The sequence below is a fragment of the Strix uralensis genome, chromosome 23 (assembly GCF_047716275.1).
Source record: "Strix uralensis isolate ZFMK-TIS-50842 chromosome 23, bStrUra1, whole genome shotgun sequence".
In the NCBI taxonomy this organism is placed as follows: Eukaryota; Metazoa; Chordata; class Aves; order Strigiformes; family Strigidae; genus Strix; species Strix uralensis.
Window position 1 is genome coordinate 8,687,018 of NC_133994.1, and position 27,167 is coordinate 8,714,184.

The following is a 27,167-nucleotide window of genomic DNA, read 5'->3' on the forward strand; positions in this document are numbered from 1 at the left end:
GTGCCAAGAGCTGCAAGTCTGAACACTTTCGGGCAAAGAAATGCTGATCTTGGTCACTTCAGGCTTTTTTCTATTTATTGACTTTGCCCTGAAGTGCACGCGCTGGAAATGGCTGTTGCAGCGTGTTGTAGGAAACAGCTCTTGTAAAATCTTTCAAAGCACCCAAAAATGTTCTTTATTTGCCCGGGGCTCTTCTCATCACCCGCGCTAACATTTCCCATTCCCAGCCCTTGCCCGCCACCGCTCCTGGAGATGCTCAGCCTTATGCAAAGTTAATTTTCACACCGTTTTTTCTGGCATTAAAGCAACCAGGAGCAGCGACACCGAGCCGCTGGCCTGGCGCGTCACGCGGGCTCAGCCTGGCTGCAGGGATTACCACCACGATCGAACCCGCCGCTCCAAATCCCCGGCCACCGTGACCCAAATCCTCTGCGCCCCGAGGCACTGGGCCAGCAGGAGCTGTGGCACCCCCCCCCTCCCGGCACCCCCCCATCCCGCAGAGGTGGTTGTTCCAGCCGTGGAGAGACAGGATGAGGGTGGAGGGGTCCACCAGCAGCTCCTGTAGGAGTATCTGGGGGTCTTCGACCCATTTCCCCCCCCAAGCCTGTCTGCTGTGGGGCCCCTCGTGCGCTCCGAGCAGCGCTACCCCACCCCGTGTAAGGAAACATCAGCTGAAGTGGGGGCTTTCCCTTTAGCAGCAGCATCAATCCCTTCTAATTGCTCAGGTCCCAGCTTGATGAAGCATTTAAAAAGCGTACTTGACTCCATCCCAATTCGGCAAGGCAATTAAATGCACTCATAAATCCTCCTGAAGTAAATGAGACTTAATCGTAGGCTTAAAGCTCAGCTGAGTTCAGACCTTAGCAGCAGGGCAAGTTTCCCTTAACCTCCTTCCCAGCTGTGCGAGGCCATCACATGCTTCGGCGTCTGAACCGAGCTCAGCGCGCGGCCCCTGTCCTGCCCCGCTCTGCCGGGGCCTCCTCCAGCCCTTCCCCAACGTGTCCCTTTGCCCTCGCAGCGAGGGTCCTGCTGCTCCCCGGGGGCAGCCGCGCGGTGACACGAGGGATTTCCTCCTTTCGGGGTGGGTGTCGGAGTTAACAGGATGCCTACGCGCTGGCGAGCTCTCAGCCGTGAGGAAACCTTGGGGCTGGAAGCTCTGATTGGAGCTAAATGGCCTTTTAATCCCTTCCCTTGACTGCTCATGGTCCCTCGTGCTGCTCTCGTGGTCCCTCCTGGATGCAAGTTCTTCCATAACAAATGAGTCCCTCGGTGCCCAGAGCTACGAGACTCCCCTAAAGCTCTGCAAAAAGAGAGACAAGTAGGTTTGGAGATGGAGGGACACTGCAGAGAGGTGCAACACCTGATCGAGCCCAACCAGGTCCTGAGGAGCAGATGACAACCCCCCAGGACAGGCGTGCAGGGAAGACCCTCCCTGTGTGCCCCCCCCTGAGCCCTCCCTTGTGTCTCCCTCATCAAACTGAAAAGCAAATTGAGGAGACTGGTCACAAACACACCTCAGCTGTTTTAGCTTCTGGATAACGTGAGGATGTAAGAGGCTGTTTGTTTATTCATAAATCATTAGATAATGCTTTATGCATCATGTGTTGGTTGTGCTTTTGTTGCTCACCCTCACGCTGTTATTCCGTAACAGGCTACAGAGGTTGAGCAGCACGTGAAAACTAACTCACACCAAAATGTTCAATTTTCAAACGCCTGGAGAGGGACAGGGACACATCTGGGAAGACGGCAGCAGACAGGACCCACGGCTTGTAACACTTTGTTTTCAACAACCTCCTTAAACAGACGACCCAGCTCTGGGAGAAAGAGTTCTTTATTTTGTGCAGGAAGGCACGGAGTTAATCAACTTTAACAAATGACCAATGGCCTCTAGAGACTCTTGTTGGGGCAGTCCTTGCACCAGGTCAAAGGCTTTTGTCCCCACCTCAAGAGCCTGAAACAGAAAATGCAAAAGTAATGGTCAGGAATTTACCTTTTCTCAAGGTAGTTAAAACACCTGCGGAGGCTCGTTGGAAAAGCTGCACTGGAGCAGATCCAGGCTCCAGCCACTCAGCGCCTGCTTCAGAGGGTGACCTGTACAAGCTGCTTTACGGGAGAGAGTAAGGCTGCCAACAGATCACTGAGCATCCAGCGGTGCAGACAGAAGAGATTACCAACCCCAGCCCCCCGCGCTGGAGATCATTACCTCCCATCTCACACAGCAGCTCGTCTGAACATTCCCAAAGCTATTTCAGGAGAAAACCAGCTGTACTGACTCACTCCGAACTAAATCCCTCATTTCCCTTGGTAGCTCTTCCAGGGATTAGACATTGTCACAATTATAAAGCTTTGTCTTTTTTTCTAATTTGAATTTGTTTCTTTGTGTCTTCCAAACACTGACTCACATCATTACGGCTTTCTCTGATACAATGAAGAGACCATTAGTAATCTGTATTTTCACCTTCCAAAACACAGGCAGAAGAAACTCAGGCTTTTGAGTGCTTAGCCCAGACAAAGAGGCCTGATTTCCAGATGGTTACTGCTCAGCACTTCCTCAAAATCAGTTATTGTTAAGGCAGAGAGTTGGGCATTCTGAAGTTAGCAGTTGCATCTGAAATTTTTAGCTGTAAAAATACAGGGGTGCAAATTCAAAAATGAATTACAGGGTCCAACAGAGTGAAATTACCTTAATATAATGGTAACGACAGGGAGTCTGGCTCAAGGAGAGACACGCGTGAGGCCCACGTCTTGCTCGCTCCATAACCTCTGACCTGATGTCTAACTGCAGCCTGCGACAGGCAGCTACTCCGCCAGCATATCCCACGTGAAGGATGAACCCAGAAAATGTGGGGGACTACAGGATCCCCTGTGGAGGGCCTGGCAGAGACCAAAACAGACCCAGGGGGCTTTATTAGCCTTGACAGAGCTCAGGCTTCCGCAGAGCTGCGAGGCTGCCGTGGACTGGGGAGAGGTGAACAGAGGCCGCTGGCTGCACGGGACGGGGTGAGCGCTGACACAGAGTTACCCAAACTTACCTTGGATAAATCCATGCCCAGGTAATAAAGCATGGCCAGAGCGTGCAAAACGCGGGCAGTTTCCCCGGGTTGTTGCTTTGGTGCCTGTTCTCTGATGTCTAATACAGCATTCAGTACTCGGATTGCTTCTGCTTGCTGGGCTTCAGCTGCATCGAGAACGAAATAATCTTGTTGGATGTATGTATGCATGCAAGATAATATATTCAAAACTGTCCAATTATCTCTTCTAGACATCAAAGCATTTCTACTACAAGCATCAACGCGGTATCCCAGCTCCATGCAAATTCCATACCCATTAACAGATATCTTTTCATCCAGTCAGTAATTGTGTTGATTAGCCTTTAGTAAGGATGTGGAGTCATAACAGCTGCATGAAAAGAGCAACTTTCATACCCCTGTCATAACTGAAGATGGTATCGTGTAGCCCTGTCTTGGTGTGGTTCCTACTGGATGGAGACAATGCCAGGTAATGGGATTTACAGAAACATTTTTCATCTCTGACAATATTCTTATTAACACAGATGGCAGAAAGAAGACAAGGACCAGAGTCTAGACTGACTTCAGTGGAGCACAGGGTAGCACCACGCACCCGAGCGTATTTCCTAATGCTTTATGCACCTTCGTGTCCCACTGAGAGATTCCCCAGCTGCTCCCCCGAGACTATTCTCCAGATTAATACATCCAATTATCAGTACACGCTACTGCATCGTGTCCTACTGCTTCAGAAGACAGAGTTGTAAACCTGCCTAAGTGAGATGAGATGTCACTTTCCCGTAATTAAATGGAGACAAAGGAGCTGCAGAGAAATGAGAATGTTGAAGTGGAGTCAAATCCTGAAAGGCAAAATATTGTACTGCTAAAGTCACTGCCAAGGGCGCTGTGAAAAGGAGCAGGTAAACAAAAAGGGCAAAGCTGTGTTTCCACTTGAACGCCCTCATTCCTGAAGCGGCCTCATTGGTTTCATCTAGCGCAATCTGCTGAGCGACGACATCAGGAATACCTGTGATCCCCATTAAACCTGGTCTATGGAAATGCCACGCAAAATAAATATGAACGGTGGGACGGAGGGATTCTTTAAAGTCTGTCTTCCAAACGGTTCTGCGCAATAGCGGGGCTTACTCAGAGAGGCTTTGCCGACTTCCTCGTCCTCGGTGAGCGGAGACATTTCCGGTCGTGAGTTGACAATTTGCTCCTGCGCTCGAACTGACTTCATGAGAAAGGCATGCCAGATGTCGGTTACCTATCAGGAAGCAAATGAATTATTTCACTTGTATGAATACCTGCTATTTAGCAACGAGTTTTTCTATAAACAATGTCCCCTGCAATGCCCGTCCCTGCCACAAGAACCAGAGGACCTGCCCGTGAGTGAGCTGGCTGCTGCCAAGCTGGGTGTCTCACAGAGACCCGACCGCTCTTCTCCCCGTGGCAGCCTGAGCTGGAAGCTCATTTCTCCATCTGACTACTAATTTTCATCAAAACTTGAACAAATCTAACTAAATTGTCAACCAAAAGCCAACTGGGTTGAAGTTTGCGAGGGGAATGGAGGCAGATGGCACAGCTGGCAAAGCCCTGCTTCCACAGAAAATCAACCAAAACAAATGAAAGCTCACTTTTTTTTTTTTCCCCCCCCCAGTTATTAGAGCAATTAGATAATTGTTACTTCCCTTGCTTGATCGTTCTGTTCCGACAATCTTTTATCAGTGTGACTCTTTATTGATTCTCAGCGTAAATTTTACGTGGCTTGTTTGTATCCCTGTGCTGCTCAGCAACTCTTCCCTGGCCATGGAAACCCCCCGGTGACTCTTTCTGCTTGTGGGACTCTCTTTAATCTCTGGCGCGCGGTATTTGGTAGCAAAGCTATTTTTTTAACAAGGTTTGGCTGCCCAAATTGAAGACAATTTGAATAACGATTTTAAACTGAGTACAGGATTAATGTCTCCTGGTTTTAACTCAGAGAAATATTTAAGTGTGAAAAGGATTTCTAGGATTGATCCTAAATGGCAATGCTGGCACTTGATATGGTCACCATCGTATTAAAGGCAGTCAGAAACAGGAGAAATATTGGAAAGAGCACAGAAAAAAACCTGAGAAATATAAGAGGATGATCTTTGGTTTTACCAACCTCAGCATAGAGTGAGTTTGCTATGTCCATTTTGTTCTGGCGAAAGAAAATATTAGCCATGTGGAAATACCCTCCAGAGGTCTCAACAGATTTCAGTCCAAACATAGAACTGGCAAGGTAAATCTGAAATTAATATTTTAAAAAAAGCAGAAGTTTAATGCTCATATCAAACCTGGGAAATTTTTGGTTATGGATTAAAAATATTGCAAGCATTCCCTTTTTTTTTTTTTTCTGTGTAACTATAGCGTTAGTTATACCTGATTGCGACTGTAAAATGTGGTACTAAAAAAGCTGTAATTTGTGTTTTATGCCCCGGCTCGCTGGGGCAGAGGAACCCTTACCCCAGTGTGTTCCCCCACGGAAGCACGGGGCAGGTTTCCCACACCTCTCCCTGCGCAGCCGGGACGTCTCACGCCTTCAAACACACAACCTGCCGCCGCTTTTCAGCTCTCCCGGCCCGCCCGCGGCGCCTGTTTCTGCCCCCAGAAGCCCCAGGCAGAGCCAGGGGAGTGGGCAGGCAGTGGTGCATTCCAGCTATTCTGAGCTGGCGTGTGACTCTCAGCAGATCTCAGACACGCAGCCAAAGTTCAGGCAGGTCTCGGGCTGCTCTGACACAGTGACTTGCTAATAGCAAAAAACCTATTACCTGACACCCTTTCGGGCAGCAGATTTAGGGCACCTAAAAAACTAATGGCACAGCGAGGAATCTCCCAAAAGCTTTACCAACTAAGCAAAGAGAGGGCTGTATGTATTATGTATATATTAAAACAGAAAGGATCTAATTCTCCTCAACCGTGTCTCATCATTCCCGCCCACACAAAGCTACTATCAAATTCAACAGTAGTGAGTATACATCACTCTGCACTGGATAAATTTAGTCTACACGGGACATAAATAGGATGTTGCGGAGCTCGTCTGCCTTTGGGGGATCAAATGACAGGCAAAGCATCCTCAGGAACACAGCTGGCAATAACTGCTTCAAAGCTGACAAACTGCTCTCGTGGCTAAAAAGATTGAATTGGGGAAAACGCTACTGAAGCAGACATTTAAAGAGTTAAATAAGGCATTCATTAAATAATGGCTGACAGGGAACTGTTGTCTAATGGAAAAGTATGGAGAAAAATGACAGCCAAAATATAAAGTCACTTATCTGTTGAATAAAAGGCAACGATACCAGTTTGGGGTTGGAGGGTCTGTTCATCCCAGGAAAATAACCAGACAGATAAATTTATAAGCAGACGCACTAAAGACAAGGTGTATGTCACTTCAAGGGAATAAAACACAACTTTGGCTGACACATGGATACACAGGTGTCTTAGATCGAGACAGTTCAGGTGTTTGTAACATGTACCCTCTTGGTACCTAAAATCAGGATTATAAATCTGCCTGCTGGGGTTTCCACATCGACCTGGAAGTGTTAGAGAAGGAAGAAAAATGGAAGCGTTTCTGTATTTGAGTTGGCTTACATCGTTTGCCAGGTGATATAAAGCCTGTTCAAAGTTTTCTTCAGCAGCACAGAAAAGCCCCAGACTACGATGTAATTTATGCTGAACAGCAACACTGCAGTCTGGAGTTCTGAGGACAATCCACTGGGCTTGGGAGAGATATTTCGACGCCTGCAGAAGACGGCCAGCACCTGAAATGTAGAGATAAGGAGGATAAAGAAGAGTTTTTTATTTAGAAATTTAGAGAATACTGCCTGCTACCCCTTTGCAGTAGTTTGACGTGGAGATCTAGTTTGTGGATTCCCTGCTTCTCTCCCAAGCGCTCCTTAGTTGAGCAGGTGTTCAAAATTTAATTTACAGACAGGCCGAGAGTCTAGAGCTACAAGAGAAGCCAGGAGCTGTGTACTGCATTCAGTATCTCTGAAACACGTGTTCAAAACAGGTTAGCTACAGGCAGCCACTAATGACTTGGGTATTATCACACTAGAATTACTCATGGTTTTTTTTTTTTTTCCCTTCTCTCGCCACACCATTTACGACAATCCTTGAGACAGCTCAATTCTGCCAGCAGAGCATTGTGTGTGCTCCTGGAATGGCAATGATTTACAGCCATTTTTCCGTCCTTTACGTCTGCAGCTGAGGAGAGCGGTTCTCCACATGCAGAGTCCTAATTTGACATTTTTTACAAAGCATACAGTCAATGAGAAAAAGCTCTCCTTCAGGCAGAGCACGCTTTTGTGAATGAACTGAGACATTCCTCTGATGCAACGGCCTCAGAAATGTTTGCTGGTTCCCTGAGACAAGAGCCCAACCAACCACCCTCGGGAATTTAATGCTTTTGAGAGTCACACGAAGCCACAGAGGTAAAGAATAGATTTTCATACTGCTTCTCTTGTGGGAATTGGTAGAGATGGAGACAACATTTCATTTGCTTGCATTGATCTCTCATCACTGCTGAGTGATTCTTTTCCAAAGACCCACACAGCAAAGGGGTGTGTCCGCAACTTCTCAAATCGCTCTGAAATGCCCTTGAGGCAGGGCAGGGTAGAGACATGGCACAGTGTTGAAACGGAGCTGGTCCTTCCTTGATAAATGGTAAAAGGAAACCAGAAACCTGACCCAGGGGAGGTCTTGCCCTTGCCAACCTTACTATTTAGACAATACTTACCAGTGGAGGCCTCAGCCAAGAGGAGATAAGCAGGCACCAACTGCACAGAATTTGAGCCGTACACTTCAGTACTGAAACGCAGTGCGTGCAGAGCTGCAGGTATCGCTTCTTCGTGCTTTCCATCCAAAACAAACCCCTGGGCCGTGCTGCACGCGACATCGATGATGTACTTCTGCGGGGAAACAGTTACGGGACAGAGTGAGCAAAGGAGAAGGAGAAATAAAACTCACGGTCACTTTTTGCATTCAAGTTTGCAAACTGTAAAACAGTGATTGTAATGTTCTTTGTGTCTGTAATTAATGGATGGAAATTAAAGCTGTCATATTAGAGCCTGGCTTTCATTTCTACTTCTAGCAGGAACAGCTTTGGACATCCTCTTAGGTCATGTGGTGTCTTATGAGACGAAGAATCCTTTACGCCTACGAGAAAGGGCTAATAAGGCTGCAGCAATAAAAGCTGTGAAGCACAGAAAATGTTCATCACAAGACCATAGAAAAGATTAGACAAAGGGGCTACGGCGGGGTTTTGCTGACGGTAATAACGGTGACTCATAGCAGGCAGCGGAGCGTATGGTTTGCCAAGCCGGTGCCAGCATGGCACCGCTCCAGCTGCAGGAGACGCGGGCTGGGAGCGAGGAGAGAGCTCCTCACATGGTGCTGTGTGGGTGCTTCCTCCCACCCTCTCCCGGCCAGCTCTGGGCCTGGTATTTTGGGCACGGAGTCTGGAAAGCTGGTCAAAATCTGAACACCCTAATGCACTGCGTTACACTTCTGTGGAGCCGTTACCCGGGCCGGGTTTGGTGGTCAGGCAGTTTCTGCAGCGTTTCTGCCAGCAGAACTCATAAAGTTTCCTGCACGTATAGTTGCTCCCTGCCTCTTGCTACTCCGAGCAGTCCACACCGCACTTCCACCCTTTGCAGCATTTGATTTATTCACCAGCTCCACAAACGTATCTCCCTTTGAACGCCAGTTCATTGCCAACAGCTCTACGGCAACCGTAGATGCTGTGCCCTTACAACGTGCTGAGGGATGCCCGTGAAAAAGAGCCAGGATGCTTATTTATCTATTTCTCTTTGCTTTCAGTGTAATTGTTGCCAACTCCCAACACTTCTGCGTCGGCTTTTCACACAAGTGGTGCAGCGGGAAAGCTGCCTGGGAAGAAATCTCGTTGCCGGGGTGCCTAGCAGTGCCGCCACGGTAAGGCAGAGAGGCCCTGGCTAGGAGGCACGGGCAGGCCTGTGCAGCAAGCGCCGGCAGAAAATACCATTCTACCACTTTACTGCCTTCTGTTTTCCAGCCGTGGCTGATCAGAGGGCAGAAAAAGCAAATCCCAGTGCTTTCGGAGGACAGGCTTTGGCATTTTGCTGAGCTTTAAGTGCTTAGAGAGAGGCAGAGAGTCATGCCAAGGGTGAAGGAACAGCTCAGGGACAGGGAGCTCAAGGACAGTGTTTCCTGGAGATCCTGGCTGAGATAAAGCAACATCCTTTCTGGATAAATGGAAGTTTTGAGGAACGCACCCCAGAGTGATAGCACCCTGCTACAGCAAGGAGAGCCAAGAGCTAGAAAATAGAGCGATCATCCCCTCTCTACCCCCTGAGCTCCCAGCAAAGAGTGAAAAAAGACCAAAACTGAGCCCTCTTGGGGGTGCACGTGGAAAAAGTCAGCACACGCTCAGGGCAAGGAGCAGGGAAAGCTGTTATTTATCAGGCTGCCTCTTCTGTCCATGCCACTCTTTCTGTTGCAACTGGCACTGGCTTTGGTGCGTGAGTATCAAGCAGATTGTCATCTGGGGAGGTGCCGGAGATGGGGATCAGTCTTTTTTTACTCCTTGTCAATAAGATCATCGCTGCTTCTCATGATGTAAGCTATCTTAAAACATCTGCAGTGAGGACAAGCGAAGGGTTAGACTCTTGCACAGCTCCCAGGAGGAGAAGAAAGGGCAGGAGACAACAGAAGCCCTGCAGCACTGAATATTTAAGACTTCACAGTTACAAGCCTTGGGGGGATCGTTAGCTTTGGCCCTGCGCTGTTTTCATCTTGCCCGTAGCCCCACGCCCCCAGACCTGCGCGCTTTGGGCTCTTTTCATGTGTGCTGCAATTACAGAGGTTTCTCTGAAGATGCCCCCACGCAGTTTTCCCCCAGTTGGGGTTTGAGGAGGCTGAGGACCCCAGCTCTGCTCCAGGTGGGTGCAGGGGGGGGGTGGGGAACACACTTGGGGTTCGGTGCCACATTCATTTATTCACTCACAGGCACCAAAAGCGACACCACGCTTGGAGAAACGACGATTTAAAGAGGAAGGCAGGCTTCCAGTCAGTTTGGGTGGAAACCTGCAGTCAGCGGGGCTAGCATCAGTGCTGGAGGAGGGCTGAAGCTGGCTGAGGTGTGGATCTTTTCCCGTACCCAGGGGCTGTGGTAAGCTGACATCACGCAGGCAGGTGAGGCTATTCTACAAACAGAAACTTGGAGTTTTGTCAGTTTGGAGGCACTGTCTGCAGGCACCCCCCCGGCTATGTTGACAAAAGCAGATTTCTATCAACAAAGCTTTGGAGTACAGACGAGGTATGAAACTCATAACCTCCTGGCTCTCAGCTTCATGCACTTTCCCTTAAGCCAAAGGGCATTTTGATGTGCACAAGCTTTCCTGTGTCCTGACTGAGGCCCGAGCTGTGTGTTTTCTAAACAAACACCGTGCAGGAGTTTGTGAAGTACAGCAGAAATGTTCAAAAAATAATAAACCTATGGGCAGGCTTTCAGCAGAAGGTATTTTCTCAGTCATGAGAACGTGTAGCTTTTCCCTGAGCTCCAAAGACCATCTTTAAAGCATTTTTGTTGGCTCTGTGAATGGGAAAATGATGAAGCCACCAGGATGGGGCAGTAAATAATCTCACACTCTCCATACTGCTTTTCCAACGCTTGTCAGCCATTCTAGGCCCAATGTTCCCTACCCTATACCTTGCTGTACATAAAGGCAGACTTCCTCTGTGGGCTAGCAGCCGCAGTCTTGCTGTGAAAGCAAGCAGGTTTCTGCTTTTTCACTCCTTTCTTAGGAGAGAAGGAAGACAAAGTGTCCCAGCACATACCGTGCCCAGAATCTATTTTATTTAAATAGTCTGGAGACAAAGGTCAAAGAACAAATGTAATAAGGTTGTTAACGAACCTATAAAAATCTCTACTTTGAAAAAAAATCGGGAGTCTGCTCTCTATGACTTTTCCCATGAAGTCATTCCAAGGCTCAGCTCAAGCTGCAGGTTTGCAGTTGCCGTCTGCTAACCTGGGTGTGCACTCCAATCAAGAGGAGTGACTCTCCCTTCTCCACCAGCCCCATCTTCCTGCTGTCCTCCCCTGGAACCTAATAAAACCAAATTATTAGCTTCTAGCTAATCAAGGAGTACTTCCTTGATCTGTCGGGTCACGTGGTCTTTCGTAACGTATACAGCACAATTTGAGTTGCTGTAAGTTCAATGATGTAATAACAAATACTTTCAACATCAGCTGAGGTTTATTGAAAAAAGCTTTAAGCAGTTAAGGATGCAAAAACCCTGCCACCACCCCCAATAAGACCAATTTTGATTTTGCTTCTTTGCAGACTTTATAAAAGATCAACTTAAACGTAACCTGGAACAAGGGAGCTTTTGCATTTTTCCTGACGCTTTTGGGACACGCTGTTCTAACACACCCTCTTTGGACTTTGGTCAAGAATCTTGCCTGTGATTTTCAAACAGACGGGATTTTCAAAACTAAACTGGGTTGTCACTGTCCAGTTCCTGCAAAGCCTAAAGGAATCTGTTGCCTAAAGCCTGTTGCAAGCTTTCACCAAGGACTGCCTATGCAGGTTCCACCCTTTTTAGACTTTCTCTCTCTGGATGTTCCCAAGAAAGATCGCAGCAACAAGTCACTCACCGAAGCAGTAGCACCTGGCCCAGAAACAACCTTAAAAATGATACATGGTGTAAAATCCAGAAGATTAATGATGATGTTCTCAGTGGCACCGTTTGATTGTTACCAGCTCACTTTCAGCTGTTCTGTTGTCCTATTATTCTGTGATTAGGAGTTATGCAACGATAGAAGGATAATTTATTTTTATGGGCAAGATTTTAAGTAGCTGGGTGGGTGGGTTATTTTTTTATCAACATTGTGGAAAAGCAGATCCTGCCACCCCATAAACAACAACTACAAAAAAGAGTTGAAAACCACTTGAGCTGGAAAGGAGCTGCACATCTGCACCACCCACGAGGCCAAAAAACAGAGATAAAAGACCGTATTTAGTGGGAAAGGGCGTTTAAACTTGGCCAGGTAAACAAAGGGAGGGGACTTTATTTCTTTGCCCCCCCTGCTTTGAGAAAGGGGAATCCCTCTCATCAGCAAAGGATGAGGACAGCCTGTAAGAAATAAAACTCTGCTGAATCCTGGACTAACCTGAGAGATGGACTAACTACCTGGCAAGGCGGGAGATCCAGGATTGCCACTGCCTGAGGAAGCTCAGCACTTTGAGTAAGGACTGTGAAAAAGGCAAGAGGCTTGTAGAATTGGAGAGAAGATGCTCCCACTCCCCTTATTAGAGAGTTTTTGTTTAAAAAAAAAACCCCTAAAGCTCTGCAACTAAGTACCAATCACGCAACGAGGTGCCTCCCAACACGATGTACATCAAAGTATAGGAAGAAGAGATCTAATTGAATTTCACTGGCAACACTTTGAAGTGATGTTCGCTTTTCTGGTACGTACCTGCCTCTTCACCAGCTGTTCCATGTCATGTTTTCTTTCTTTTTCAGAAAGGAGAAAAGGGAGGGACGTACGGATTGGAATCAGCAGCTGGCATATTTGCTCGTGGATACTAACCCAATCGGCTTTTTGATGATCTACATCACTAAGAAAATAAGGGAAGAATGATATTTTTGTTTGCTTGGAAATGATGTAAAGAAAGATTATTGCCCGTTGTGTCTTCTGGACTTTCACCACAAGAATTACCCACAACGGCCACCAGCCCTTTGTCTGCTCACAGAGCATCTAATATATACTTGATATTCCTGAACGGCAACACAGCGCTGTCCTGCCAAGCCACCATGATTCTGTATGTTAAAACCTTATTTAAATCACTCACAAAACTCCCGATATGGTTTGGTTTGAGCCTGGCATTCAACACTGCGGTACCACAAAGCCAAACAAACCTCAAGTCATTGTGAAACCATGAAGTGTATAGTTAACATATGACTTCACTAAGGCCCCCGTGTAAGTGGAGATATTTGTGTAAACATCTAGAAAGCTCACTGCGCAGCTCTCTATTTGATGTGGGCACCGCTGGGAGTGAGGAGAAATGTTCCAGCTAAGTGATTGCTGAGCATGCCTGCTCCGGTTCCTGCTACCCTGCCTGCTGAGCTTCACCCTGAGCCTTCTCCCTGTCTCCATCCTGGGTCTCGTCCCTGTCTCCTGGGCCTCATCTCTGCCTGCTGAGCTTTGTCCCACACCTCCTCCCTGCCACCCAGGCTTCATCCCTGTGTCCTAAGACTTGTCCTGGGGGTTGTCCCTGTGTCCTCAGCCTCATCCTGGGGCTAGTCCCTGCTTCTTGCCTGGTCCTGAGCCTGCTCCTGCCTCCTGGGCCTTCTCCCTGCCTCCTGTCCCAGGTCATGTGCCAGGTTTTGTCCCTGTCCCCCAGCCCTTACCCTGGGCCTGTCCCTCTGTCCTAGGCCTGGCACTGCCTCCTGGGCCTCATCTTGAGCCTTCTCCCTGTGCCCTGAGCCTTGTCGTGGGCCTGTTCCTGCCTCCTGCGCCTCGTCCTGGGCCTTCTCCCAGCGTGCTGAGCCTTGTCATGGGGCCAGTGCCTGCCTCTTGTTCTGTCCTGAGCCTGTTTCTGCCTCCTGGGCCTTCTCCCTGTGTCCCGAGCCTCGCCCCGGGTCCTCTCCCTGCACCCTGTGCCTCGTCCTGAGGCTAATCCCTGCCTCTCGCCCTTTCCCCGTGCCCCAGGACTGCTCCCGCCTCCTGGGCCCGGTCCCAGGCCGCCTCCCCCCTGGGCGCTGCTCCCCGCCCCTGCCTCCCGGGCTTCCTCCCAGGCTGCCTGCCCCCGTCCCCCGCACCCAGAGGGGCTCTCACCAGTAGTACGTGAGGCGACAGCGGCGGCAGCGGAGCCGGGCCGCCGCCCCGCACAGCTCACAGCGGCGAGACCCCTCCAGCGCCCCTCTGCGTTGCCAAGGCGACACTTCCGGCAACGGGGAGGGGGGCGGGAGGATGACGTGCTTCCGGCGGAAGGGGCGGGGCCGTCATGGCGGCGGGCGGCGCGGATGAGGCGGCGGCGGAGGCGCGCGTGCGGGCCTGGGCAGCGGGGCAGGCGGCGCGCGGGCGGCGCGTGGCGCTGGTGACGTCGGGGGGGACGCAGGTGCCGCTGGAGGCGCGCGCCGTCCGCTTCCTGGAGAACTTCAGCAGCGGGCGGCGGGGCGCGGCCTCGGCCGAGCGGCTGGTGGGCGCCGGGTACGGCGTCTGCTTCCTGCACCGGGCCCGCTCTGCCTTCCCCTGGGCCAGAGCCCTCCCGCCGCCCGGGCCCGCCCTCCTCGACGCCCTCCGCCTCACCCCCGGGCCGCCGCCCGGCGTCACCGCCGATCCCGCCGCTCTCCCCGCCTTGCTGCCCGCCCTCCGCGACTACCAGCGGGCTACCGAGGCCGGGGCGCTGCTGGCCATCGAGTTCACCGGGCTCGCCGAGTACCTGGCGCTGCTGCGAGCCGCCGCCCGCGCCCTGGCGCCCTTCGGTACGGGGGTGTCCCCGGCGTGAGGGGACAAGGCGGCCCCCGGGGGGGGTGTCCCCGGCGTGAGGGGACAAGGAGGCGCCAGGGCCCAGCCTCTGGCGTGAGGGCACAGAGGGGCCCGTGTGGGCTCCAGCACCCCGGTATGAGGGTTTGGGTGGTCCCTGGGGGCTGTTGGGGCTTGGTGGGAGGGGATGAGGCGGTAACAGTGTGTCTGAGGGGACCCCAGTGGGGGGGGGGCAGCGCTACCCTGCTCAGGGCAGTGCCGGTAGGCGATGGGGGGGTCTGGGGTGGCCCTGGGCTCCCCTGCTGGTGTGGGGGGGGCAGATGGCAGCCCAGCCAGCTCTGGTGCATCGTGGGGGTCCCTGGGGCAAGGGGGCTAGGCTGCTCGGGACGGGCCAGTAGCGATGGGTGACTGCAGTTGTATTTCTTGCAGGCTCCAGTGTCATGTTTTACCTGGCCGCTGCCGTATCGGATTTCTACATCCCCATCTCGGAGATGCCGGAGCACAAGATCCAGTCCTCGGAGGGGCCCCTGCAGGTGAGGCACCCCTGGGCACAGCCCCCCCCTCCGCCTCTCCCAGCGTCCTGCCAGGGTCACTGCCTGTAAATTAGACCCGAGAAAGGTTGCAAAGCAACAGCTTGCTGGCCAGAAAAACGTGTGTTTTCACTGGGAGTGGGAGGGTGAATTTTCACGGGAGCACAATCCTGTGGAAATACCCTTTCAAAATTGTACACGCTTTCAACATGGAGATGAGTAGGTGGCGGGTCTCAGCTGAAGAATAGTTGCAGCTGGAGTATTTATGTTGCCTTCTTCCTGCTTAACGCTGACAACAGCCCAGAGGTGTGGCACGTGTCTTGTGCCCAGATCCCTTTCAGCTATGGGAGCAGGTGGATCTAGAGCTCTGTATGTAACAAATACCAAATTTATTTAGTTTAATTAGCTTCTATTAAGTTGCTGGGCTTAATCCTTTATTGTTAGCATAGGAAAGGGGAGACCCAACCTGATTCCCAGTGACAGACCCAGAAGTTAGAAGCTGGAGAACAGAGACTCCTACTTTTCCCCCCATGCTTTGGCATATTTATGCTTCATGTGCCCTAAAGAGTTGATAGAAAGAAGGGTTAAGATTTGATGAGCTGCTTGGGTTTTGGAGAGCTGAAAACTCAGACTTCTGCAGTTGTAATTCTTTTTTTATCTTCCTCTGCTTATGTTTATATTCCCAGAGAGTGGGTTTTAGCACTTAAATAGCAAATGTTTATGCAGTTACCATGGGCCTGCCTCATCGCTTAAGAACACCCTGCTTATTGTGAATACCAGACTGATAATTTAATTTTACAGTGACATTTTTAACCTTGTTTGGTGAGATCTGACCAAATACTGCCTTGAAAAACTTCCCAATGTAAATAAACGTGAACTGAAGCTGTAATTTCCCTTCCCCCCATCTCTTATTAAAACACACTGTAATGAGAAAACTGAAACTTTCCTCTGCTGTCTTTCCCCAATGTAGATCACAATGAAGATGGTGCCAAAAATGCTGTCCCCTCTCGTCAAAGAATGGGCCCCAGAGGCATTTGTTATTTCCTTTAAACTGGAGACGGATCCTTTGATCTTAATCGATAAATCGCGGCAGGCTCTGGAGAAATATCGTCACCAGGTGGTGGTAGCAAATATCCTGGAGTCACGGAGAACCTCTGTTATTATTGTAACCAAAGACTCACAGACTCCGTTATCTCTTTCTGATGAGGAAATAGCGCAAGGCATGGAAATAGAGGAAAAGATAGTGAGCTATCTTCAGGGCCAGCATACTGCGTTTATAGAGAAGAAAGTCTGAGGACCAGCTCTGAATGAAACAAGTGAAATTGTGCTAGAGAGGGAGTGGAACTGGAGTGATTCTCTATCCCAGGTAAATAAAACAATCCTCAGTGAAACACTGCGGGGAAGGCTGCCGTCCAAAACAGTGTAACTTTTCTACAGCTCGTAATGATTATTGTTGCTTGCTTTGAAAAAGAAAAATACACTGAAGTGAAAACATTCCAAAGGATGATATTTGTTCTGGTGTCTAAAGAAAGAAAGGATATATTGCTTAATTTCTGTCCCATGGGCTGGGAGAACCAGGAAGTGGAGAAATGGTATATATGTCTGTATATAAAAGATTTTCTTGAATCTGCCTCTTCAAAGTTTCTTGTCGAATTGTTGGATGGAAGGAATGGTGCTTTGCAGAAAATAAGGTGTTCTGGTTTTATGACTGGAGTGGAGCGACAGAGCTGGCAGTTGTCTGGTGTTGAAAGTGGACAGTGAAACAACTGTGGCAAAAGATGAAGGAGAGTGAGGCGGTAACAACTTTGGAGAGAGCGTCTGTTGCTCCTGGAGTGATCCACTGGACCTACGCTTCAAGAACTCCGCTCAGAAACGCGGTTCAAAAAAATGGGTGCTGTACAGTGTCCCTAAAGCAGTGTTTCACAAAGGTTTTCCTTTCGTAGGTTCCTGGGGGGAAATAGGCAGTGAGGGTGGGGAGGTGAAAGTGAATGGAGTAGTGGTGATCAGCCCTGGGAGGAGAACTGCCTCTTGGCTGTTTGGCCGGAGTTAGAACTGGGACGTTGCTGGTTTTCTCTAAATTCCGATTCTATATGATTACCAACTTCTAAGCATATATTCCTCACGCTTACAGGAAGCAAAGTGTGTAATTTTGCTGTAAAAAAAACTTAACTGCAGCTCTGCCACTGTCATCTTCCTGTTTACATGCTTTCCTTGAAATAAATTCACTGGGAGTCTGTAAAGAAAAACAGGAACGTGCAGGAAGGCTGTTCTCGCACTCGAGGCCTCTCCAGAGGTGAGACTTTGCCCTATTTAAAACCACCGAGCGTTCAAGAAAGCCACAGTGCTTTTGTAATGACACTGATCACCTGCAAGTTAGGTCTGCTCATCAAATGAGGAAAAGAAACGTAGAAGAGCAAGAAAAGAGCGTGAGGATGGGCTCAGCAGATCAGGAGGGAGCGTTGAACGTTAACGGGCTATGGCGGTGTGTGGGGTATGTTTAGTGGTGGGAGAAACAGTCCGGATCAGTCAGGAGAAGGAACTAACATCTTCTGTACGGCCAGGACTGATACTTGCAGAAGGTGGAGCGAGAACTGAAGTGGAGACCGTCCGTAGATGTGGGAAGTGCCAGTCGGAGACGTGCAAATAGGGAAGGAGAAGATGGTGGAATGTCCTGCGTGTGTTGTACGAGCTCCGAGAGCTGCCTGCCTGCATCTCCCAGTATGTCATTGAGGTGAACATCGAGTCCTGCTGGTTTAGGGGTTTCCGTTGTCTTTATTTGGAGTAAAACTTAGAAGCAGGGGTGGGCTGGCAAAAATGAGAATATAAAAACTTGTGTAAATTGAATGTGCCCTTGGAGGAGTGTTAGGACAAGAGGTGGGAGAAGTGCAGCGAGTGCTGTCTTTGGGGTATTCTGGCTTCTCTCCGGAAAGTGATTGTGAAGGACTGAAATAATCTAAATTTTGAGGAGGAGAGTTGGGCATTGCCTCTTGGACCCCACAGGAGCCTCCAGGGGCCGCACCGCTGGACCCGCAGGAACGCAGCTGTGGGCTTCCCCGTGCCACGTCTGCGCCTCCTCCCTCAGGAGGGTGGCGGAGCCCACAGTGGGGAGACTTTCAAAGCTCAACCTAAGCCACAGGCACCCTGATGCAGTGTTGGTGAGGGTCCTCTTCCAACCTGGAGCTTGAACCAAGACCTCGAGAGCTCCCATCGCACCAACATCTCCAGCGCTGGCTGCCTCGGGGCACCAGCCCCTCTCTTTCGGGGGTGTCGGTTGTACCGTAAGTAGGAAGCGGCTGCCGCGGGTCCAGGCCCATCTGCACGTCGTTTTCTGAGGATCCCAGACTCCGCTCAGCCAAAGGTCCTCGCTGTGCGCTGCTGCAGTGTCCCTCTTCTCCAGGTCTTGGTCTTTTCCTTCCTCTACCATCCTCTTGCTGTGCCTTCAGCTGGTGAGTCAGCTCTGCAGGACCCTCGCAGTCTCCGTCACCCTGTTCTTGCTTTACCTCGGGGGAACCCCCTTTGTCTGCAGCGGCTCCACTTGGGGTTTGGAAGAAAAACAGAAAACCTTCAGCCCCTGGTTTTGGTGCCAGCGGAAGCGTTTCGGTAGGTCCTTTGATTGTGCGATGGACTTGAAGCACTGGCCTAAAGGAAGCCCTAAATGCTGCGGGATTTGTGGCCGGGAGCGGGACCTTTCTGCTTCCGCCGGCACCGGAGGGAGAGGAGGGGGCGGGGCCGAGTGCCCAGGGGGCGGGGCCGAGTGACCAGGGGGCGGGGCCTTTCCCGTGGGCCGGAGGGGCGGGGCGCGCGGGGCCCCCCGTTGCCATGGCGCCGGGGGTGGGGGGGGCCCCCGCGCCGCATGGAGGCGGCCGCCGCCCCGGTGGGTGCCCGGGCTGGGGCGGGGGGAGCAGGCGGCTCCGCCGGGCCCCGTCGCTCACGGCTTCTCTCGGTTCCCCCGCAGGCGGAGGCCCCGGTGCCGGCAGAGGCCGCCCGGTGCTGGCTGCGGGAGGAGGGCGCCGCCGCCCCGGCCGAGGAGCAGCAGCTGGGCCCGGCCTGGCGGCTGCTGCGACGCGCCGAGGCCCGGCTCGGCGACCTGGAGCGGCGGCGGGCCGAGGAGATGAGAGATGTAAGGGCCGGGAGAAGGGGCCGGAGTTACCCCGTCGGTGTTTAACCCCTCCGGGCCCAAACACGCCCGCTGCCCCCGTGGTTCGCAGCAGCAGCATCGTGGGCGTTCACTGCCAAAAGCCGCTTTCCTCGTGCCCTCGAGAACTCGGGGGGGCACGACCCGGTTCCTCGCGTTGGGGCACCGAAAAGCACCCACCAAGCCCAGCGTCTGGGGTTGAGAGTCCTCTGCCTCCCAGCGCCTTCAAGCCCCCATCCCTTCCTGCCTTTGACACCTTTCAGTCAAGTTTTTACATCCCCAGGTGTTACAAAGGCATAAAGAAGTAGCGTCCTACAAACGTTTGATGTTATCCTGTAAATATAGGGGGATGGGGAGCTATTTGCACCAACTGCTTGCTGGTGAGACGTTGGTAAACACTCTCAGCTATAGCGATGTTTTCTTTATTTCTAGGTGGAAAGCTATGTGGGTCACGTCCGTAACCTGATGGAGGAACGGGATGCCATCACCACCGAATATGAAAAAGAAAATGAACAGCTCAGGCTTGAGCTGACGCGGCTGCAGCTGCAGCAGGGTAATCCTTTCCCTCTGAAGCAGGGTCCAAGGAGATGCGTTGGCAGGTCGCGGGGTACGGGTAGCAGAGCTGGTTTAAAACTCTGAGGGCAGAGCAGCATTTCTCAGTGAGTTCTGCTAAAGCAGCGCATGTGGTGTGTTTGGGAGGCTGGCAGAAGTGTTAATGAAATATTAGAACTGATTTGTAATTGACTTAAAGGTTCTTGTCTGCTTTTACTACCTTTATTCAGTGAATTGGACAGTTTCTCATTTAGTGTGGCTCTGTTGTTGCACTAAGCATCTTCCAGAGGCTGTTTGAAGAACAGAATTGATGGTGCTGTTTGTTTTCCCATTCTAAATTATTTGACAGCGACTTCTCACGTCACAGAGCGTTGAGCTGTGTTCCCACTGAAGTCAGTGAATTTGCCATTGGATTTGGTTTAGACGAAGTCCACGTGTTTTTAAAAACAGCTTTGAAGGACAGTCTGTTTGTGATGGTGATTCAAAACTTGTCCTGGGTGTTTATTTTAGTACAGGTGTTTTGCTAAAACAAATTGTTTCATTTGTATTTCACTTCAAATAATTTGCTTTCCTCTCAAACCCTGGGGTCACTTCCAGTAAGGGCAAATAGGTTTCGCTGGGTTTAGTTCTTGATTTTCTTCAGTGTTCGTATTGTGTTATGCTTTGAGTGCTGCTAATAGCACACTGCATATTATCCTGGGCCTGAGGTAAAACTGGGGGCGATAACACAGCTTGAACAGTTTCTTTGTTACGCACGCTTTATTTGGGGCAGCAGCTGTAGGAGTTTTGGGAAACCAATTGCAGTTTTGAGTCTGTTCAGTTTTGGCCAGCTGCTGGGTTTCGGGGAGGGTCTGATGGAGAGACTTTTCAAAGATGTGTGTGCTTAAGCACTGCCTGAAAATCTGGTTGCTCTGGGCACATAAAGCCATCGTTTAGTGTTGAAAATGCTGGTGCGCAAGGGTTGAAATCAGCCTCTGGGAGCTTTGCTGTGGCAGAAAATGTTCTTACTGATTCTTCTCCCATCTTCCCCACGAGGTGGCAGGCGAATGACAAAAACGTCCCAAAAGCTGGCTTTGCATTCATTTCCTCTAGAGGCTCTGCTCCTTTGGACTTTTTCCTTTTTTTTTTAAAGTATTCTTGTGCCTGTTGGGCAATGATTAACACTGGAATGGAAAGAGATCCCTTACCCTGGTGGGTGGCTAGTTTGGAGCAAGCTGTCCCTGAGGAGGTTTGGTGCCACATGGTGCTTCTATGAAGCTTTCTGGAGGGTTGGTCTGGCGTATCGCTGTCAGACTTTGGTTTTTAAGACTTGTTATTACCTTACTGACGGTATTAGCTGCGGTCCTGCGATACACGTTGATAACTTAGTGATCTGGACAGCGGATGAAGCCCTGCCTTCCACCAGGCTGTCCTCTGCAGGAGGGACGCCAGCCCTGATGTGTTCTGGGATGCTTGTAGATATTTTTCTTGAGGTCTTTTGCTTCGCGGGGCAGCCTCTTCATGGAAAAAAACACTGGCTATCTCTGGCCTGCTCCGGGTCTCTAACATACCTCTGCTGCAGGGTTTGACGCCACATCGCTGTGCTTATTCCCTGGGCCTCTGCTTTTCATCAGAGCTTGTGCAAACCAACCCAGAAATGCCCCCTGAGCTCTGTGGAGTGTAGAACAGGCTGAAGGTCTTGAAGTAGGTCCCACGCCCCCTCTTATTTTTGTGGGGAAACTGGTTGTCTTTAGTAGGGACAAGATGAGCAGACAAGGCTGGAAATGGGGCTGGAGAAGGGTCTTGTGGAAAGGCAGACCCTGGTTTACTGGGATTGTTAAACAAAAATGTGAGCAAGGCAAGAACAGGGTGGTGGTAGGGAGCTTTTGGGAGGCTCAAAATGATAACGAGTTCAGATGGGAAAGGGCAGTTGAGGACAGAGGCTGGTTCAAGCCTGTGGTTACAAAGGAGAGGCCTGACCTGCGAATGGCGAGGTGCGGGTGGACAGGATCTGTCCTGATCTTCCTGGAAGTCCCTCATCGGGAAGGGAAGGGGCAAAGACTCAGGTAAATGCAGGAGGAGATAACTTGGGTGGGCTCTGGGGGCTGAGCACACTCTCTCTTCCAAAAGCAGCCCCCCAGATCAGAAGCTCCTTGGTCTGAGGATTGCTGGGAGCAATTTGATCTGCTAAAAGCTATTTCTGATGATAAAAAGTAAGTTTCTACTTACACGTTTACTTCTTGCCTGGAATGGGCCTGAAGTGTTACTGCAGGGAGCAGCCACTGCTGGTTTCATGTTGAGCTATCGATCTGAGCTTTACCTCATTTGGTACCTCTGCCCAGAGTGAATTTTTCCCTTTCCTCGAGGCACTTCATAATCCATTTCTGATGGTTCTTGTCAAATACGCCTCAGTGTTTTTGGAGGGCGGATCGATAACTCATACACTGCATTTACCAAAAGCCTTTCTGATAAACAAATGTAGTGGCAGTAAAACACAGTGCTGTTTGGCGCTTGCCTTGATTTGTTTAAAAAGTGAAACTAAAAGAATAAATAGTCATGGCCTGAGCTTGCTTGTTGGAACAGCTGCGCTGCTTCAGTGCACCCAACGTGGACAAGAGGATGCAGCTTCCGTGGTGGGTGTGAGGATGCCAGTGAACTGCTTATTTCTGAGAAACTTCCTGGAGTAAGACACCTTTGCAAAGATAAAACTGGCTTCCAAAGAAGCGAGGGCAGAGGCGGCGCAGGAGATACGTGCTGGTGGGAGCACATCAGCGCGCTGGTGCGACCTCGCTTGTGCGAGGTGTTTGCGCTCCTCAAACAGGGTGTTGGGTGGGGTGGGGAAGGTGTTTGAGATACTCGTAAGAAATTAGTGGCTTTTGACAAGCAGGTGGTCTGTGCTGCGTACAGCAGACTCCCCTCATCCTCCCAAATCCTCTTCCTCTTCAGCCTGTGGAAAATTTCTAGGTCTTGTTACCCCAAACCCTACTGCTTAGGTGTAGGGGAAGTACTTGCAAGTAAAACTGTCAGTGCAGGAGCCACCATGCGAGTTCAGAGCACTGGTCCTAAAGGTTGTCCTGGTTTTGGCCCTGAGGCAGAGCACTTTCAGCTTATTTTAGATGAGATTTGGCAAAAGTGGGAGGAAACTGCAAGGCAAGTTGAAGGCAAGGGGGATTTTTCAGCTGAGTGTGAGCTGTGGGCTCTTCGTAATGCATATGGAGCAAGTGGCCAGTTGTTTTTAAACTGCAAACCACAATATTTTGCTCTGCTTCACGGAGGAGAGCTGCAAGTCAGCCATGTTTGACCTCTTTGTTGAACGATTTGTAATTTGTAGCCTCAGGGGAAGGCAAATGGGCAACCGCAGGGTGTTTTCCATCCATAGGGCTGGACAGAGCTGGCTGCAAAATGCAGAGTGGAAACATGCGATTGATTTCAGCCTTAGGATGTGGTTGCACCGGGTCCCCTGTTAAATCCAGCGTGTGGAAGTGAGGAACAGACTCATCCAGAGCTGTGTATGTATCCTGTGTAAGACTATGAGGAATATTTGCTCAGCTTAACTTCAGGTGTCTAACTCTAGCTCCCTAAGCGGTGAAAGAGGGTGAATATCCCTCCTTCCTCCGTACAAAGTCCACAACTCCCCCCGGTTCCCATCCTACAGCACTTGGAAACCTTTATAATCTGGTTTGGGCTAAAAATTAGAAGCGGGGTTTGTTGGTTTTCTTTTTAATATGAATTACATAGGGAGGTTTTGAAAAACCCTTCCTTCGCTTAACAAGCTATTGGATCCAGTGCAGGCGTTGCTGCTCCCTGCGGGAGACCAAAAGTTCCTCGTATTCTGGCAGATAAATTCCCAGCCATGCAAACGAGGGGCTCTTTTTAACAACTGTTTGTTGCACAAACACAGCCGTGCTCAGCCATAAACCAGCTTCTCTTGCAAATGTTGTTGTCATCTGTCTGCCTTGGAGACCATTGAATCTTGAAGTTTTTTCCCAGTACAGAGTCTTCCTAGCTATAATTTTGGGATAAACGGTGAAGAATTGGCAGTTTAATTCTAAAAGGATTTTTTGCTACTTTAATCCTCCAGGAGACCTTCAAACAAGAGGTCTGTGTTACCAGAAGCAGCCCTTAGCCTGGGTTTATAGCTGGTTTTGGAGGAATGGGTCAGGAGCACTGTTCAGGGAGTGATTTCTAAGGTCATGTTTTAAGAAGTACTCTGAGTCCCTTTGTGCCACGGGGTGCTGTTTCTCTGCCTCAGGCCCTCGTTGGTTCCTTGCTGTGCTTTCCTACCACATCACATGGGGTCCAGCACCCCAGTCTCCACCGTGGGCTGAGCACAATGCACCAGGCACTGCTGTACCTCACTGCTGTGTGTGGGGAGAAACAAAAGATACTCAGATCTACCTCCCTACCAAACAGTCCTTAGGAAAGTAGCGATACTCTACTTACATGAGTTATATTTTGTGTCTCTTCTTCCAAAGAAGATGTTTGTGATTGCGTGTCCATCTGTTTAATTTCTCTGTTGTTTAGTTTTCACCAAGCTGTATTAAGGGTTCAAAGGGTCGAGGATAACCAGGTTGGTGAAACTTAGCTGCTGGGTAGAAGAAAATGGTTGTGGTAACTCCCCCACGTACAACGAGGCAGGAGAACTCAGTCTAGATGTAGCAGGTCCTATCGCTTGCTTGGCAGGCAGGGTAGTGGGTGCGAGCAGAAGCGTTGGGACAGATCAGAAACATCAGGACAGAGGGAATAGGGCTGGGGTAATAGGTAAGAACAAGGGGTATGAGGCAGCAAGGGAGGTGGGAAGCAAGAGAAAAGACTTTAGGAGCTGTTGGGCTGCAGGAGAAATGGGGACTGTTGTGGTGGGGAGTGTTTCGAGGAGGTAGGACACGGATCTGCAGGAAACTGTGTTTTGTTTGTTCCTTTGCTCACAGCAAGCCTTGTCTTGCAGAAGCCCAGCTGAAGGAGGTGGAGGAGATGCTGGAACAGGAAGGCTTGTTCGAAATAGCTCACAGTAATGCCAGCGAACAGATTGCTTATTTATTAGTAGAAAGAACAGCGCTGCTGGAGAAACTGGAGATGGCAGATCAGAAGTTGAATTCACCCAGCTACACGGACAGGCTGCGTGCGGCACAGCTTCAGGTACCTCCTGCTTTAGCTGCTCAGGCTGACTGGACGCGTGCTGGGGAAAAGAATGGCTTGGAGATCTTTTTTTTTAAGTAACATTTCTCCTATCTATGAGGAGGCTGTGGATTCTTAATGCTGAAGTTGATTTCTGTGTTAATTTTCACACTTGTATGTTTACACTTGATTTGCTCCCACTTCTTGCATAGGGATAGTGAATAGGATTAATTTTAACAGAAGGTTGAAGAGTTTGTGCCATAGTTAGTCTGAGGATCTTCACTGAGTAATAATGACTTTCTGTTAATCCATATTTCCTGATGATCCAGTGCTTAATTTCGGGTGACTGAGTTCCCCTGAAAACCATTAATTTAAGACAAAACTTTCCCTGTACTTAAGGGTGAGCTTAAAACTCCCTTGTCTTCTAGCTGCTGAGCTAGAGGATGGAACTTAAGCAAGCCTCTGGTTACAAGCTGAGTTCAGTAAATAAATTCCACAGCATGACTTGATGATTGGCAGGTTAGAGAGGACCATCCATGTCTTGATTTGTTGCTTTCTGAGGTCGAGATGAAGAAGGCTGACAAATGGTGGAGGAGCAGCAGCTACTGCGTGTTGGAGAGAGACGGTTTGTGACCCATCACCTCAGTTACGGAGATCTCCCTCTCACCAAGGCCACCGATTTCCACCTGCTCCTGAATATGTCTGTTCCATGGAACTGGAGCCCAGGAGCTGCTGGCTCTTGTAGCTGCTGCTCCTGCACTGCTGTGCTTGCTGGCCTCATCCATAACTTATTCTGACAGCAATGGCTGTCGGACGTACAGGAGCACAAAAATTGCTGTGTTGGGCCAGATCTAGAGCCTGTTTAGCCCTGCAGTATTTGTGAGACAGTGTTAAGTTTTTTTTCTTCTTTTTCCCAATCTCCTTCTGCCAGTTCAGCAGTGCCCAGGCCAGGTTGCTCCTCTGGAGGGAGAGGGGTTGTTCCTGCCTGGGGACCCAGTGGCTGAGCTTAGGGGAGAAGGCCCCAGGCTGCAGAGGGGACACGAGAGGGCCAGGAGCTGAAGCCCCTGCAAAGTGCAGCCGCCAGCCAGGAATCAGAATCACAGAATCATTCAGGTTGGAAAAGACCCTTGGGATCGAGTCCAACCCTCAGCCCGACTTTACAAAGTTCTCCCCTACCCCACATCCCCCCACAGCTCATCCAAATGACCCTTAAACACACCCAGGGATGGGGACTCCACCCCCTCCCTGGGCAGCCTATTCCACTCTCTGACCACTCTTGCTGTGAAACATTTGTTCCTCATGTCCAGTCTGAACCTCCCCTGTTGCAGTTTAAAGCCGTTCCCTCTTGTTCTGTCACTAATCCCCTGGGAGCAGAGACCAGCACCAACCTCTCCACAACGTCCTTTCAGGGAGCTGTAGAGAGTGATGAGGTCTCCCCTCCCCTTCTCCTCCTCACACTGAACAGTCCCAGCTCCCTCAATCTCTCCTCACAGGATTTATTCTCCAGGCCCTTCCCCAGCCTCATTGCCCTCCTCTGCCCTCGCTCCAGCACCTCAATTCACAGGAAGGCCCTCCTGGGGACAGAGGGGACTGGCAGGGTTTGGTGACCTCCGCCTTGGAGTTGGCTGGGGCACAAGCAGGTGGAAGACTTGCAGACAGACCATTTCATCGCTGTCTCATCTTCTGTCACTACCGTGCACTTTCCACAGTTTTAAGTTTCTTGTTTTTCATTCGGATAAAACTGATTTGGAGTTGAAAAGCTTCTTGGCCTTTTTTGGGCGAGCTCGCTGAAGGAGGGAGGCTCGGCAGACCCAAACTCGCTGTGAAGCTCAGCTTGGTTTGGGCTGCGTTGCGCTGTCTGACCAGAAGCCAAACGCAGACAGGGCAAGTATGTCATGATAGTTCTTCACAAATGCTCCCCTTGCCTCCAGCGGCATGCAGTGTCTGAACCTGAGGTGCTATTGTTGTGTCTAGTAGTCCTTGATTAATTTTTCTTTTCCATTAATTTGGTTGCTTGTTAAACCCATGTAGTTTTCTTAATGTTCCCAGTATCTTATAGCAGGGACTTTCATAGTTCAGCTACTGTCACATCAAATTCCTTTCCTTTAACCTACCATCTTCTGGCTTCATTTGACACTCTCCAGCTCTTGCATTAAGAGGCAGTGAACAATTACCTTTTTATCTGTCTTTTTTGAGCCACTTGGGATTTTACCGACCTCAAGAGTTTCCCTTCCTGGCTGGAGAGAGCCCAAGTCTGCGTAACTGTCGTAGGGTTGGGTGTCATTCAGGATTCACCTTCAGATGTAAATATCCACCTTGGAATCAAAGAACCTGTTTGCAGTGAGGCAGAGAAA

General features: G+C 50.1%; 3 protein-coding genes across 8 annotated transcripts in view; 2 read left to right on the top strand and 1 right to left on the bottom strand.

The window, feature by feature from the left end:
• Window positions 1–1,815: 1,815 nt before the first annotated feature.
• Window positions 1,816–14,009, bottom strand: ZMYND12 (zinc finger MYND-type containing 12; the record flags this gene model as incomplete). Its single annotated transcript, XM_074892869.1, has 8 exons — window positions 1,816–1,951; window positions 3,033–3,178; window positions 4,152–4,272; window positions 5,155–5,277; window positions 6,621–6,790; window positions 7,768–7,939; window positions 12,490–12,631; window positions 13,852–14,009. Coding segments are annotated over 8 exons (1,152 nt in total), but the record flags the coding sequence as incomplete, so codon positions are not given.
• Window positions 14,010–14,014: 5 nt separating this feature from the next.
• Window positions 14,015–16,658, top strand: PPCS (phosphopantothenoylcysteine synthetase). 2 transcript variants are annotated; one of them, XM_074892667.1, is made up of 3 exons: window positions 14,015–14,501; window positions 14,932–15,035; window positions 16,003–16,658. In XM_074892667.1, exons 1-3 carry the CDS (start codon window positions 14,021–14,023, stop codon window positions 16,324–16,326), a joined length of 909 nt encoding a protein of 302 aa, XP_074748768.1. In that variant the 5' UTR covers window positions 14,015–14,020; the 3' UTR covers window positions 16,327–16,658. The 2 variants fall into 2 exon arrangements, with proteins under 2 accessions (XP_074748768.1, XP_074748771.1); XM_074892670.1 differs by lacking the exon at window positions 14,015–14,501 and adding an exon at window positions 14,510–14,638.
• A 129-nt stretch (window positions 16,659–16,787) lies between these two features.
• The window catches only part of CCDC30 (coiled-coil domain containing 30), a 39,756-nt gene continuing 29,376 nt past the window's right edge, over window positions 16,788–27,167 (top strand). For 4 of the 5 annotated variants that reach the window (XM_074892663.1, XM_074892665.1, XM_074892664.1 and 1 more), the window contains exons 1-4: window positions 16,788–18,632; window positions 18,988–19,152; window positions 19,600–19,720; window positions 24,644–24,834. In XM_074892663.1, coding sequence (XP_074748764.1) covers window positions 19,144–19,152; window positions 19,600–19,720; window positions 24,644–24,834 — 321 coding nt within the window. In that variant the 5' untranslated portion in view covers window positions 16,788–18,632; window positions 18,988–19,143. The remainder of the gene's footprint in view (window positions 18,633–18,987; window positions 19,153–19,599; window positions 19,721–24,643; window positions 24,835–27,167) is intronic. The other variant, XM_074892662.1, reaches the window with a different exon arrangement.